Genomic DNA, 15161 nt, shown 5'->3' with positions numbered 1-15161 from the left:
CATCATCACTGTCATCATCATCATCATCATCACTGCCATCGTCATCATGGACATGGCTATCATTGTCGTTGCCGTCAATAATCATCATCATCATCACTGTCAACATCATTATTGCCCTGCATCTTCATCACTGTCATCATCATCACTGTCATCATTATTTCCCTGCATCTACATCACTGTCATCATCATCATCACTGCCATCATCATCATCATCGTCATGGCTATCATTGTCATCGTCATCAAAAATCATCATCATCATTGCTGTCATCTTCATCAGCATCATCATGTTCATCACAGCCCTGCAGCCGTTTGCTCCCGTGCTGCGTTACCTCTGGGCTGTGCGGGCTCCCGGGCTGGGCTTTAGGGGGTTGTCTTGGTGGCCAGAGGCTGTCAATGAGGCTGAACAGTGCGGGTGACCTGCAGGAGGGAATTGAACCGCGGAGTCAAAGTCACCCCCCCACCCCACCCCACCCCACCAAGGGTAGGTGGATCACGCAGAGACCCGTGAGAGTTGCTACAACCCAGCTGAGCTGTAAGGCAGCCAGGTTGAGGCGGTACAGCAAGTGGGTTTTCATAAGCCGCCTGAGCGGTCTGGCGCGTGCCGTGACGGAGCTACCGCAAGATCCGACCGTGTCGGTGAAGTGCTCGCCGAGAGCTGCACTGGCTTACCGCTGAGCGAACTAATCCGTTCTGAGGTCACCGCTCGTTACACGCAAAGTGCTCGCCACAAATTAATCACAACGCCTTGCCGATCTCAAGGAGCAGAAACTATCCTCGCAGCAGCAGCAGCAGCGGCAGCAGCGGCAGCAGCGGCAGCAGCGGCGGCAGCGGCAGCGGCAGCAGCAGCAGCGGCGGCAGCAGCAGCAGCGGCGGCGGCGGCTTCTGGCTGGGCCATCGAACAAAGACGGCCACCGCATCACGTGGCGCTTTCAGACGCACTTCTGTGGCCGTCTGGAACGCTCTTCCTTCCCATATCAGGAAGCCACTGGAACTGCGCACTATTAAATAATCCAGATTGAAAACGCATTTCTTTAGAACTGCTTTGTGTGTTTAGTTTATTGTCCTTCCCCGGCACCCCCAATTAGCACGGTTTGCTACGTATGGTGCGAAAGAAGTTCAACATACACACACACATACATAAGTGGGCAGGTGAGGTCAGGGATGCTGAGCCAGCACCGACGAGAGCCTGGGTTCGAATCCGGGTTTCAGCCGCTGCCAAGATTAAAACCGGTTCTTAAGCATAGCAGAGTAACGATCTCAGACCACGGCATTTCGCAATGACTGCACATTTTTAAAAACCTTGCCAAAAATTCCAGCTCTTGACATGTCATCACGTGGCAGAATGTGTGGGAAAGTGCGCCCCCTACCGTGCCAATGATGCAAATGCGACTTTAAAGATTTCTCGGGAGAGAGGCGATTTGCCGTCAAATGTATTTGCCGCGGGTCGCTTTGCGACGCGCGGGAGGGCACGGTGCCACGCGAAGGGGAGGTTTTCCGGATGGCATTCTTCATCTCGGTTCATTTGCACGGGATGGATAGAAAATAAACACAATTATCACCGAAAAGTCTACAGCAAGTCCTCGCTGAACGCGTCGGGTGTTCACAGGACGCATTGTCGCTCAAAACCGGAACACTTTTCGCACAGCGCGAACGCGCGCACCATTATAACATGGAACGCGCGCCGTCATAACGCAGTCTCTGAGCAGTCAACGACGAACTACTTTCTTGAGCTGCGCGGCTGAGCGTACGATGCGTTACGCGGAATGATACAGAAAAGTGGCGGCGTACGTAGTTATTTATCCCGCCATCTCAGTGTGAGCGTGTGTAGTAAGTGCATCGGGCGAAACCGTTTTTCGCTCAACGCGGCACTTTTCATCCGAACTCGTCGACTACCGCGAGCAGCGAGCGTCACAAACGAGGGCTCCGCTAAAGCGCGAAGCGGAAAAGACATTCCGCTTTGCGCGGCTCAAATCCCTCAAACTCCACGCCGAGTAACGCGGCGGACAATCGCCCGGGACGCGAATGCGACTCCCCCCCCGTACCCCCCGTGCCCCCCACCAAACCACGCATGAGTGCCCCGCGCATGAGCCTATCTGTGGTGGTCACACTGCCCCGGCGTGTCAAAATGAAACCGGGGACAGGCGACGCGCGCTGGGGAAACGCGTCGCCCCTCGACGCCAGGGCACAAGGCACAGCTCGCGGGCATGAGAGCGGTCGTCGTCCGACGATTAAAATAGATCCTTAGCCTGGCGCAGGCTGCGTGTGGCACCGTCGATTCATTATCATTTCCCGCTGCTGGTGACTTTGATAAAGATGCTGCTGATTTCGACGATGATGATGCTTGCTGTTGATTTTGACAATGATGCCAATTTTGACGATCCTGTTCATTTTATTGATGCTGCCGATTTTATTGATTGCTGCTGCGGATTTCGTTGCTGCTGCTGATTTCGATGATGATGAAGTCCTTGACGCAGCTGCAGATGGTGTTCTTGTTGCTGCTGATGATGATCAAAGTGATGTCACGGACATTGCTGCTGCCGTTTTTGACGATGATGATGATCACAGAGATATAAATCAGACTGCTGCAGATTCTGCTGCTGCTGCTGCTCATAATAACAATTGATGACAGTCATGATAAGATTGGTGAAGAGTGAGTGATATGAGTGGCACTGCTGCATCATCAGTGCTGCAATCACTGATGATGACGACAATAAAAGTGATGTCCATGGCACTGATCCAGTTGCTGGCGCTAATGATGACTACGACGATGAATATTATGACACAACTGCTGCTGCTACTTCTGATCACGATGACGATGACCACGATGACGTCCGACAGTGGCGATTACGACGACGATGTTGCTAAAAACAATACCGGCCACAGCGATGCCGGCAAGCACGACCCGAGTGACGTCATGCCCCCCCCCCCCACCCCCCTCCCCCACCTCGTCCGCGTGGTCCTCCGCAGCACCGCGACGTCGGCGAAGAGGCAGCAGCGCCCCTCCAGGTGCACCGGCAGCACGGGAGGAGAGTCCGTCGCGCCCGCCGGAGGAGCTCCCGCGGAGGGGCCAGGGGGCAACGGAGCAGGATCAGCCCTCAGCTCCATGGTGGAGCCAGCGAACTCGGTCCTCAGCTCCACGGTGGAGGAGCCAGCGGGCCCGGCCCTCGGCTCCATGGTGGAGCCAGCGGGCCCGGCCCTCGGCTCCATGGTGGAGGAGCCAGGGGACCCGGCCCTCGGCTCCACGGTGGAGCCAGCGGGTTCGGCCCTCAGCTCCATGGAGGAGGAGCCAGGGGACCCGGCCCTCGGCTCCACGGAGGGGCCAGGGGGCAACGAAGCGAGATCGGCTCTGAGCTCCGCGAACACCCCGCACGAGTCTTGTAAGAGCAGCACACACCTGCACAGAGACAACAACATCGTCGACAAATGACAAATGACAACAACAACCGGTCAAGCCGGTACGCATTTTCAGAACCGATTCGCCCGAAAGTCAGGACGTGGTCGACCGATCCCAGTGGGGATTTAAGTCGTGAATGTACGTACGTCGAACTTATTTCGCACCGTACGTAGCCAACCGTGCTAATCGGAGGGGCGGGGGAAGGACAATAAACTGCGGACAGAAACGTGTAACATCGTTCCAATCACCACGCCGGGAGGAGGGAATCAAACCGTAGATTTTCACGACCAATATGAGAAATTATGATTTTCTTTTCCTCCCCGAGATTTGACATCCTGTTTAACAATCTGATGCACGGTGGATGCAACGTCCGGCGAAATGTCAGCGAGCCGTGTTGATGTCGTGAGATTCCTCCCCAAAGACAACGACGCCGCTGCTGCCACCGCTGCCAAAGCAGGAATGCCACTGTCCACACCTGATTCACGTGGCACTCTTTTGATTAAATACGATAAAAACTAAACTATTTTCATATTTAACCAGCTAAGGCACACTGAGCTATACAGCTCGTGGGTTCCATCCCAGGGTTGGGATGGAACCCACGACCTCCTGCATATCAGGCGAGGTAGTTAACATCTCTCCACCGTGGCGCCCTTGACTGGCTGCATCAGGTGGCGGAGGGGTTTACGACACGCGAGATGTTGTTCTTCGTTATTATCCTTGCTACTTACCGGTAATTAGAGGTCGCAAACGGGTTTTGATTCCTTACCCGTACCGATAACCGGCCGCACCAGGGTCACAAACGGCTACCCGTACCCGGCCGGGTACGGGTAGCCGGGTATCGGGTAGGGTACGGGTATCGGGTACACGGTTGCGACCTCAACCGGTAATGATTAGCACGGTTGGCTGCTTACTGTGTGAAAGAAGTTCAACATGCATACATGCATGACAATGAAAAGATAAATTACGGTTAACGAGCCTACGTCGAACACGTTACGTTCCTCTCTTCTCTCGGCAAAATCTGCGCGGTGCCTTTTCGTTACCGGCTCGCGGGGACGCGTGTCAAGGAAAACTGGAACGAGAGTTGAAAACCGTACGGAGACGAGTGGGCAGACGCGCGCACGCACATATGGTGGAGGTGCATGCTGGGAATTACGCCCAGAAACCGCACCGCAAGATGAGCACGTGGCTTAGAGCAGTGGTTCTCAACGTTTGCTGGCTACTTGTTGTATTTTGTTTCAACCGAGTCTACCCCTTGCCTGACCCAACGCGGCGCTGAGAAATAAATGCGTGAAGAAATGAACGTGAAATATTTTAACCAATTGTTCACTTTGCGAGGTGTCCTAACGAGCTCGTAACTGCAAGCAAATAAAAACAAATGTCAACGGACGCTCTGCACTCGAGATCAAATTTGTTCGTGCTCGCTGGCTACTCCTGGAAACCACGTTGTTTACGATCAAGGAGTTTAGAAAGGTCTTTTATATCGTTCTCGGTTAGCAAATAGATTACATTTTTATTGTAATTATTTTATATTGGAATAGATTCATCCGTGATTTTTCCCCAAAAACTCTCATGTATGATTCTAGATTTGAAGCTTTCGTGACTGCAAGGATTCATACTCTTAGTTCTTTCGGTAAAGTCACGTAGGTAAAAAATTAAATTAAAATTAATAAAAATTAAAAATAAAAAAATCACAGAAAGTGGGGAGTATCATGTATGATATAATTTGTCAATATATTATTTTATATTGGCAGATTCATACATGATTATTCCCCAAAAACTCTCATGTACGATGATACATTTTACACATTTATGAATCGCCTCATGTACCCCCACGTTACCCTCAGGGGTCCGCGTACCCCCCGTTGAACTACCACTGGCTTATAGAAAAATACTCAAGGTAGAGGCATCACGCCGACTGGTAACGAGAGCGGACTTGGGCTTAGGATGTTGCTACAATGGATGATGCCCAAGTGGTCGTGACCAATGACGAAGTGCCTCAGTTCGAGGGGTTCATCGCACAGCGTGCAAACAGCTGTACAAAGACAAAGATCCACCGTATAGCCCTTTAACAGGATATTGGCGCAAGCGCTGTCAGCGGGCACCTATGAAGACCGGTACGGTACACGAGGGCGTGGGTGGCTAACACCACGCCCGGCCGCCTTTGTCTCCCCAATACTGATGTCTACACACCATCTAAGTGGGAGCCCACCGAGGACAGAGGTTAAAATATTCTCCACTGTTATTGGTCGTGAGCGGGAATGGAACTTGGGTGGCCGGGTTCGTAGAGCAGTGAACTAACCACTGTGCTACCGCTCCCCCAAAAGACCACTGTTACAAACACAAAGATCCCCCGTGTAGCCTCAACAGGCTGTTGGGGCAAGTGCTGTTAGCGAGCAGCACCTATGAAGGCCGGCACGGCACACGAGGGGGGGGTGGGTGGCCAGCACCAGGCCCGCCCGCCTTTGTCTCCCGAGTGGCGATGTTCACTACACAACGTACCAAGTACTCATTTGAGGCTAAACCGACCTACGCAACCGCACAAACCTACACAGACCCACACCACCCGTACGAGGGGATGTTTGAAGGTCCACACGGCTGGGTTCATGAACCAACGAAGAAGGGGAGGGGGGGGAGAGAGTGAGATAGCAGACAGTGGGAAGGGGAGGGGAAGGGAGGGGACACATTGTGACTTCCCGTAACCCTGCCGCGTACAAGAAACGCCACGCATCTTTCCTTCTCGCTCGCGGTCCGCGCGTGTGTGTGCGTGTATCCGCATCTGTACGTGTGTCCGCGTGTGTGCGTGTGTCCGCATGTGTGTGTGTGTCCGCGTGTGTTCGCGTGTGCGTGTGTCCGCGTGTGTGCGTGTCCGCGTGTGTGTGTGCGCGTGTGTTCGCGTGTGCGTGTGTCCACGTGTGTCCACGTGTGTGCGTGTGTCCGCGTGTGTCCGCGTGTGCGTGTGTATGTGCGTGTGTCCGCATGTGTGCGTGTGTGTGTGCGTGTGTGTCCGCATGTGTGCGTGTGTCCGCGTGTATTCGCGTGTGTGTCTGCGTGTGTCCACGTGCGCGGTAGTGGTAGCGTATAGCGCGCTGCACTACGAACTTGCGACCCGAGTTCGATTAACGCTCACGGCAATCACCGATGATGATTGTCTGAACCGGTCCCAGGGCTCCTGGTGCGGTGTCTAAAAATCATTGCCACTGATGAGACAAAGACGGCCAAGCATGGTACTGGCCATCAACCCCCTCTGTGCACCGTGCCGGCCTTCACAGTTGCTACTCGCGAATAGTACTTGTCTCAAAAAGTCTGTTTTGGCTATGACAGGGGGGATCTTGTCTTTGTGCACTTGCCCCAACAGTCTCTTTGTGCTATACGGTGAATCTTTGTGTGAGCGTGTGTGTGCGCGCGCGTGCCCACCCGTCCGTGCGTGTGTGCGGGCGTGTGTCACAGCTGCACACACGCCCGCCCACAGCGCCGAGGTCTCTTTGAATTTCTTTTCCTCTTTTTGATCTGTCCCGCTGTGGTCTCTAACGCTGCTGTTGTTTTGGTTTTTTTGGTTCCACGCAACTCGGACTTGATTCCCTCTCAATTTCCAATAAAGAGAAGACACGAAACTCAATCGATCGGAGGAGGTGTCGCAACCGTCAGGCAATTGGTCAACGTGACCGGATTTTAAGTCCTTTCGGAGAAAGAGGGGTCGGGTGACTCAAGAGGTCAGGGACCATGAGCCGTCACCGCTGGGATCCTGGGTTCGAATCCGGTTTTCAGCTGCAGCAGCAGCGCGTGATTAAACCGGGTTCTCAACCGTAGTGAGATGATGGTCTCGGCATGGTCAACATTGACTCATAGAGAGACCCATAGACTCACATAGAGACCCATAGACTCACATAGAGATCCAGACTCACAGAGAGACCCAAAGACTCACATACAGACCCATAGACTCACATAGAGACCCATAGACTCACATACAGACCCATAGACTCACAGAGAGACCCATAGACTCACAGAGAGACCCAAAGACTCACATACAGACCCAAAGACTCACATACAGACCCATAGACTCACATAGAGACCCATAGACTCACAGAGAGACCCAAAGACTCACATACAGACCCATAGACTCACATAGAAACTCTAAACTAAACTTTTTTTAGCAGCTAAAGGCCCACTGATCTATATAGCTCTTTTTCAGAACCGACTTGACCACAAACGAAATGGCTTATCTCGTGGCAATGTATAGCAGCAGCCAAACACTCTAAACGCGTGATATTGATTTTGAACGTGGAGGGAAAAACCGGAGGACCCGGAGAAAAATCCACGCGACCACGGGGAGAGAGAGACACGCCAACTCCAAATATACAGGAGTCGGAGTTGGCATTGAACCCACGACCTCCTGTATACCAGGCAGAGGTAGTATTAATATCACGTAAGAAAATTGATAGCAGCCAAATCATTGAAATGCATTGTTGCAGACGTGTAGAGAAATATATACGGGCGTCAGGGTCGGGATCGAACGCACGACCTCCTGTACATCAGGCGAGGTAGTTAACATCTCCTAGCCACCGTGATGATGATGAGAGAGAGAGACACGCAAACTCCAAATATACAGCAGCAGGCGTCAGGGGTCGGGATCGAACCCACGACCTCCTGCACATCAGGCGACGTAGTTAACATCTCCTAGCCACCGTGATGATGATGAGAGAGAGAGAGAGACACGCAAACTCCAAATATACAGCAGCAGGCGTCAGGGGTCGGGATCGAACCCACGACCTCCTGTACACCAGGCGAGGTAGTTAACATCTCCTAGCCACCGTGATGATGATGAGAGAGAGAGAGAGACATGCAAACTCCAAATATACAGCAGCAGGCGTCAGGGTCGGGATCGAACCCACGACCTCCTGTACATCAGGCGACGTAGTTAACATCTCCTAGCCACCGTGGGAGCTGCGCAACAATGCCTGGAGGCTCATTTGCAGCCGGACGTCACGTTGACTCGTAGCACTCAGGTTTTAGTTTTTTTTTTTTTGGGGGGGGGGGGGGGGGGGGGGGGAGTGGGTGGTGGGGGTGGGGGTCAAGGCTCTGAATACCGGCGCGACTTTCCCGAGAGGGAGACGTCAGCAGAATAAATTATCAATTTACCCTGTGCTGGCTGGTGGCCGCCCCGAGCTGCGCTGGTGTCCGGCTCACCTGCCGAGGGCGACACACGAGAGGGGAGAGCACGCGTGAACACGCGCTCGGTGGAACAGACAACAGGTGGTGAACAAACAACGCGGGTGAACAATGGGGGGGGGGGGGGTGGTGGGGTGGGCGGGATTGGCTCGATTAGCCGGACGCGTTCGGTCCGGCGGCGGGGCTGCATTAGCGGCGGCGACGAAAACGCGATTGACAAAGTGCGCGGATCGGAACGCACCGCTCCATCCATGAGCTCGACGGGCGAAAGCCTGGGCAGGTGAGTTCTGAACAGGTGAGAGCCTGAACAGGTGAGGTTCAACAGGTGAAAGCCTCAACAGGTGAGAGCCTGGACAGGTGAAAGGTCGAACAGGTGACAGGAGCCTGAAGAGGTGAGAGTCTAAACAGGTGAAAGGCCGAACAGGTGACAGGAGCCTGAACAGGTGAGAGTCTAAACAGGTGAAAGGCCGAACAACAGCTGAGCCTCAAGCTGCTGCTTAAAGGTGGGTGGTGCGTTGATGCTGCGTGTGTGCAAGCCAGAGGTCGCAAACGGGTTTTGATTCCTTACCCGTACCCGTACCCGGCCGGGTATGGGTTCCCGTTCCCTACCCGTACCCTACCCGAAATGAGTGACAAACGGTTACTCACCAGTGACTCACGGCCTACCCGTACCCGTACCCGGCCGCACCAGGGTCACAAACGGCTACCCGTACCCGTACCCGGCCGGGTACGGGTAGCCGGGTATCGGGTAGGGTACGGGTATCGGGTACCCGGTTGCGACCTCTGGTGCAAGCACAACGTCTTGGGTTGTGTCATTCGCTGAAGCTTCGGGCTCTGGGCGCTGAACCGCGAACAGAGAAGCCACGAGTGTTCCAGTGCTTTAGATTTATTTTGCTCAACGATGCAAACAATAATTCACAGCTCTTTGTCAATCCCCTGCTGGATGAAGGCCTCCCCACGCCCCCGACGCCGTGACGCTCAGATGAGCTGTTTGATTGACGATACTTCACTACGCTGGCCAGTGCAAGTGGGGCAGGGGGGGCGGAGAGGGTGGCTGGGGGTTTGTGAGGTGGAGGCCCACTCGCCACTGATCTTGGCCGCAGTCAAACATCTAACTCAACTAGCAAATCACTGCACTACCACTCCCCCCGGCCTTTAACGTACGAACATAAAGACTAACGGCGTACCATCGTGTCTCGCTGTTCCGCCGAACGTGGGATGGGGTGTTCATCTGTTAAAGGCCCCGTGCAAAGTTTTGGAAATTCCACGTTCCTCTGGCATACAGCGGTCTATCCCCAAAGTGAGCAACGATAACGATGATGATATCCAAAAAAAAGTGGTCCTGATTTTATTGGCCCTGGAGGAAGGATTGCCAATGATGATGATGGCGGTGGTGGTCTGAGATATTAACCCAATGGGAATTTTTACGTAGAAAATTTGGGAAGCTGAGTCATACGCTCCGACCACAGAGCAAAGAAGTACTGAGAGGTACATGGAGAGAAAGAGGAACACGTGAATTCGAGGAAACGCGCAAGTGGGTTGACATCATGTTGACGGTTAAGATACATTTATTAAAAAAAAAAAACTCAACACATTCGCCAATAACAGCGTGGCTTTAGAATTAAAAAAATAATAGTGGCTGACATTTGGAGGCAATGGCCCATCTTTCACAGCGTATTGTTTCCTGTACTTGCGCCAACGCAGCATTACCGAGTAATTGGTTAAGATGAGCAAGTGGGCCTGGGCAGGAGCTGCAATCAGCTGGTGTCAGCGCTGGACGAATCAGGGACTGCTGGAGGTGGCGACGAAATTAGCGAGGCCTTCATTGAGCAGTGGATTGATCATGGTTGCTGAAGATGATGATGAGGATGACGATCATAGTCATCAACCCAACCGGAATTTGAACTCAGAAGTTTACGATCGCCGACACACGCGGACGTCTTTCCCTTCAAATCTAAACTCTGAGAGATCATCCGACGGGCAGAGGTGACTCAAGGATGTTTAGAGCTTTGAGCTGGCACCGTCTAAGATCTCGGCTTCGAAATCCTGGTGTTTGGCCACCTGCGAATACAACAGGTCCTAAAGCGGAGTTCGTCACTTGTCTCAGCCCGGACACCAATTGACAAAACACCGTCGCATACAATTTGGTTGTGCACTCAATTTGGCAACAACAATACAAATATTCTGTCTCTGAGAATGAACGTATCAGTTCGACCGTCGTGCGACGAATTTTACTCTCGAGTGGGAAAGTGGCACCCTCAGGCTGCGTGTGGACCAAAAGATTACTTCAGGGCATCTCAGGGGCAGTTCAACACGTGGGCGGCTTTCCCGACCAATATTATCAATAAGAGGTTTTTTTAAATGCTTTATATTAAGTTCGCTTGCTTGCTTGCTTACGACCGTGCAAATCTTTCGGTCGTTTTTTAACCCACTTCCCGTGATCCAATCGAGCTGACATTATGCACACAGACTCGTTGTGCGAGACAATTAATGTTCGTGAAAAAAAAATTCCAAAATTTTACACTGTTTAAGGGAAAAAAATTAAATATTTAATTACCAATTGCTTAATGCTGCCAGACAATCATCTGACCCATAGGTGGCAGCCATCTCAAGCCAGAGGACGAGAGGACTCTAGCCGCCACGCATATAAAGGATTTATAGTGAAAAACTTTGTTTTTACGGGTTCATTTTTTTGGGAGTTAAATCGTGTAAATATAAATGATTCGTTAAACCTGCCACCACCAGTGTCGCCTGCTGATGGTAGTTGTTATTACTGGCGAAACGTCGTACTCGAATTTTAAATGTTTACTCTCCAACACACCGGTGTGCTGTACTAGCGACGAATTGCCACGTTCTGTTTACGTGACAAACCTTACTAATCGGCTGTGTCGGGTAGTGGCGGGTTTAACGACACATTTTTATTTACGCGATCCAACCCAAGAAAAAAACTCTATTATGAATCTCACAGGCAGCTCTGTGATGTCCGCGTCCGTGGGCACTGCGTCCTGCCAGAGTTTCCGAATGAAGTCTTCGAGTGATGATGCGGCGCCGATAGCACAACTGGGATAAAAGTGGGGGTGGAGGTGGGGGGCTTGGGGTGGTGGTGGAGGGGGGGAACCATGTGACTACGTAGCACAGTGGCTAAACGGCACGGCTTCAGTTTGGAAGGTCACATGCTCAAACCCTGGTTTGGGTTCATCACGATCATCATCATGATCATCATATCCGCTAGTTTTTTCTGTCTATTCAATAAGACCCAGACTTAATTCCCTCCTAATTCCGATGAAGAGAAGGCACTAAATGGAATCGACCGGGACGTGTTGCAACCGTCCGGCAATTGGGCAACGTGACTGGATTTGAAGTCCTTTCGGAGACAGAGGTGCCGGGTGACTTAAGAGGTCAGAGAAGCTGAGCCGGCACCACTGGAATCCTGGGTTCAAATCCGGGTTTCAGCCGCAGCCTGAGATTAAACCGGGTTCTCAAGCGCAGCGAGTTCATGGTCTCAGCATGGTTGCCATTGACTCACAGAGAGACCCATAAACTCACATAGAGACCAATAGACTCACAAAGAGACCCATAAACTCACATAGAGACCAATAGACTCAAAAAGAGACCCATAAACTCACATAGAGACCAATAGACTCACAAAGAGACCCACAGACTCACATAGAGACCCATAAACTCACATAGAGACCAATAGACTCACAAAGAGACCCACAGACTCACATAGAGATCCACATACTAACAGAGAGACCCACAGACTCACATAGAGACCAATAGACTCACATAGAGACCAATAGACTCACATAGAGACCAATAGACTCACAGCGAGACCCACAGACTCACATAGAGATCCATAGACACACAGAGAGACCCACAGACTCACATAGAGATCCACAGACTCACATAGAGACCAATAGACTCACAGACAGACCCATAGACTCACATAGAGATCCACAGACTCACATAGAGATCCATAGACTCACGGAGAGACCAATAGACTCACAGGGAGACCCATAAACTCACATAGAGACCAATAGACTCACAGAGAGACCCATAGACTTACATAGAGACCAATAGACTCACATAGAGACCAATAGACTCACAGAGAGACCCATAGACTCACATAGAGATCCATAGACTCACAGAGAGACCCATAGACTCACATAGAGATCAACAGACTCACAGAGAGACCCATAGGCAATATAGGCTAAGTTGTGATTAAACCGGGCTCTAAAACGCACGAGTTCTCTACATGTAACGTTGCACTGACCCATCAAATCCCGATGACCATCAGCCATGATCTATCCACTGCAGGCTCCCCAAGTTGTCACCATCTCTCACGGCCTCGCGAAATAACAATCAAGCAATCAATTCCGTCCGATTTCTGTGTTTTAATTCTAGATTTGAAGCTTTCGTGACTGCAAGGATTCATACGCTTAGTTCTTTCGGTAAAGTCGCGTAGGTAAAAAATTTAATAAAAATTAATAAAAACTAAAATAATAAAATCACGACGTTTCGGAGGCAACACAAGTCTCCGTCATCAGGTGGGACCGTCACAGCCAGATTTGATGCAGCAAATTTGATGCAGCAAATCTGGCTGTGACGGTCCCACCTGATGACGGAGACTTGTGTTGTCTCAGTAACGTCGTGATTTTATTATTTTATTTTTATTAATTTTTATTTCTGTGTTTTAACCCCGATGTAATAAAAATGTGGGAAATGTAAAAAATGCCGCGCTGACCATCCCCCCCCCCGTTCCCCCTTGGCTCACCGGCGTCGAGTGTGGTGGTTTCCTGGACAGTGCCGGCGTGGTTGCGGTCGTTGCGGTGCGTGTGTGGTACACGCGCTGCACCACCGCACGTACGCACAGCATGGTGGCGGCGTTCCCGGCGGGCCCCACCGCCCCGCCCTGCTGCCACTCGAGGGCCTCCAGCAGTGAGTCTGTCGCTCCGTGATGGCCCAGGAAAAGGCCCGTGACCAGGGCCGGAGCCAGATCCGCCTGCGGAACAAGACGATGGCAGAGGCAGCAGCAGCGGCAGCAGCAGCAGCAACATCAGCAACAGCAGAAATAGAAGCAGCAGCAACAGCAGTAGCAGTGGCAGCAGCAATAATAGCAGCAACAGCGGTGGCAGCAGAACCAGCAGCAGCAGAAGCAACATCAGCAACAGCAGAAACAGCAGCAGCGGCAGCAGAAGCAACATCAGCAACAGCAGAAACAGAAGCAGCAGTAACAGCAGCAGCAGCGGTAGTGGTAGCAGCAATAGCAGCAACAGCAGTGGCAACAGCAGCAGCAGAGGCGGCAGCAGCAACAGCAGCCACAGCAACATCAGCTATGACAGCAGCACTCCCAGATGTCCCTCTCAATCATGTGGGGTCGGATGTCTTAGTCCTCAATCCGCTGCTGGATAAAGGCCTCTCCAAGCCACATCAGTTACACGGGGGGGTTATTTGACCATACTTCACCACACTGGTCAGTGCGGGTTGGCGACGTCGCTGGGTCTCCATGGGGGTCTCAAAACAGCGCTCTCTCTTCACATGGGGTCGGACGCGCAGATGTCACCGCCGTTTCCGTGACTTCACCGCGCTGAACGAGTGCGGGCTTGCGAAGCCGACCAACTGCCAAGCACCGATCCTCACAGCCTCGCCATCGCCACCAAATCTGGCCATAGGCCGTCCCCCTTTTGCTCGCCAACCTCTGCGCGACACTCCGGTGTGTCGACGACGATCGTCCGAGAATATCGGCCCGGGCGCAGGGGGAGCGTAGCGGAGTGCGGTACAACGCCGGGGCGGGTGGGGGGTGGGGGGGGCAGTAACCTGGCGGTTGAGCCTCCGGCAGGCGAGGTTGTGTCCCAGGGAGTGGCTGAACCGTGGAAGGACACGCGGAGGGTCGGTGACGGAGTGACGGCTCGCACTGCCGTCGCCGCCACCGCCACCAAGGTTCTCCACGAATCGCGTGCACAGCACGACCGGGAGCCGGTCGCCAGACTCCGAGGACAACCACAGCTTCAGCCTGGCTCCGGAGAGAGAGCGGAGAGGGACACCACGGTAGCGAGATGTTAACTCCCTCGCCTGGTATGCAGCAGGTCGTGGGAATCGTGTGCACAGCAAGATCGGGAGCCGGTCGCCAGACTCCGAGGACAACCACAGCTTCAGCCTGGCTCCGCCTGGTATGCAGCAGGTCGTGGGTTTGATCCCGACCCTGACGCCTGCTGCTGTATATTTGGAGTTTGCGTGTCTCTCTCTCTCTTCTACCCCTGTGGTCGTGTGGATTTTTCTCCAGGCCCTCCGGTTTTTCCCTCCACGTTTAGCATCGACGTCACGCGTTTAGAGTATTTGGTTGCAAAAAAATTCAACGCGATAAACCACTTCGTTCAGGTACCATTAGTGGTCAGGTCACTTCTGAAAAAGATCTGCATAGCTCAGTGGGCCTTACCTGGTAAGATTAAAACAATGTTGTAGTAGTAGAGAGCGGAGAGAGAGTGGAAAGAGGTCCGTGTGACGGTTGGCGGAGAAACGATACCTACATTTTTGCGTCGTATTGTCTGTGAATGTAACTCGCTGACCCACCCCTTGCTGGACATCTACGAGAAAGAGCTTT

The 15161-nt window shown here is 52.5% G+C and overlaps 1 protein-coding gene across 1 annotated transcript in view; it reads right to left on the bottom strand.

Annotated features, from left to right (window-relative positions):
* The window catches only part of SPIDR (scaffold protein involved in DNA repair), a 58167-nt gene that overhangs the window by 16821 nt on the left and 26185 nt on the right, over positions 1-15161 (bottom strand). The window contains exons 9-14 of the mRNA XM_061572013.1: positions 14378-14573; positions 13335-13562; positions 8531-8578; positions 4435-4463; positions 2945-3394; positions 330-417 (exon numbers count right to left, since the gene is read on the bottom strand). Coding sequence (XP_061427997.1) covers positions 330-417; positions 2945-3394; positions 4435-4463; positions 8531-8578; positions 13335-13562; positions 14378-14573 — 1039 coding nt within the window. The remainder of the gene's footprint in view (positions 1-329; positions 418-2944; positions 3395-4434; positions 4464-8530; positions 8579-13334; positions 13563-14377; positions 14574-15161) is intronic.

The sequence above is a fragment of the Lethenteron reissneri genome, chromosome 49, assembly GCF_015708825.2.
Source record: "Lethenteron reissneri isolate LAM-NWPU_2019-01 chromosome 49, ASM1570882v1, whole genome shotgun sequence".
Taxonomy (NCBI): domain Eukaryota; kingdom Metazoa; phylum Chordata; class Hyperoartia; order Petromyzontiformes; family Petromyzontidae; genus Lethenteron; species Lethenteron reissneri.
This window is presented reverse-complemented; position numbering and strand designations above follow the sequence as displayed.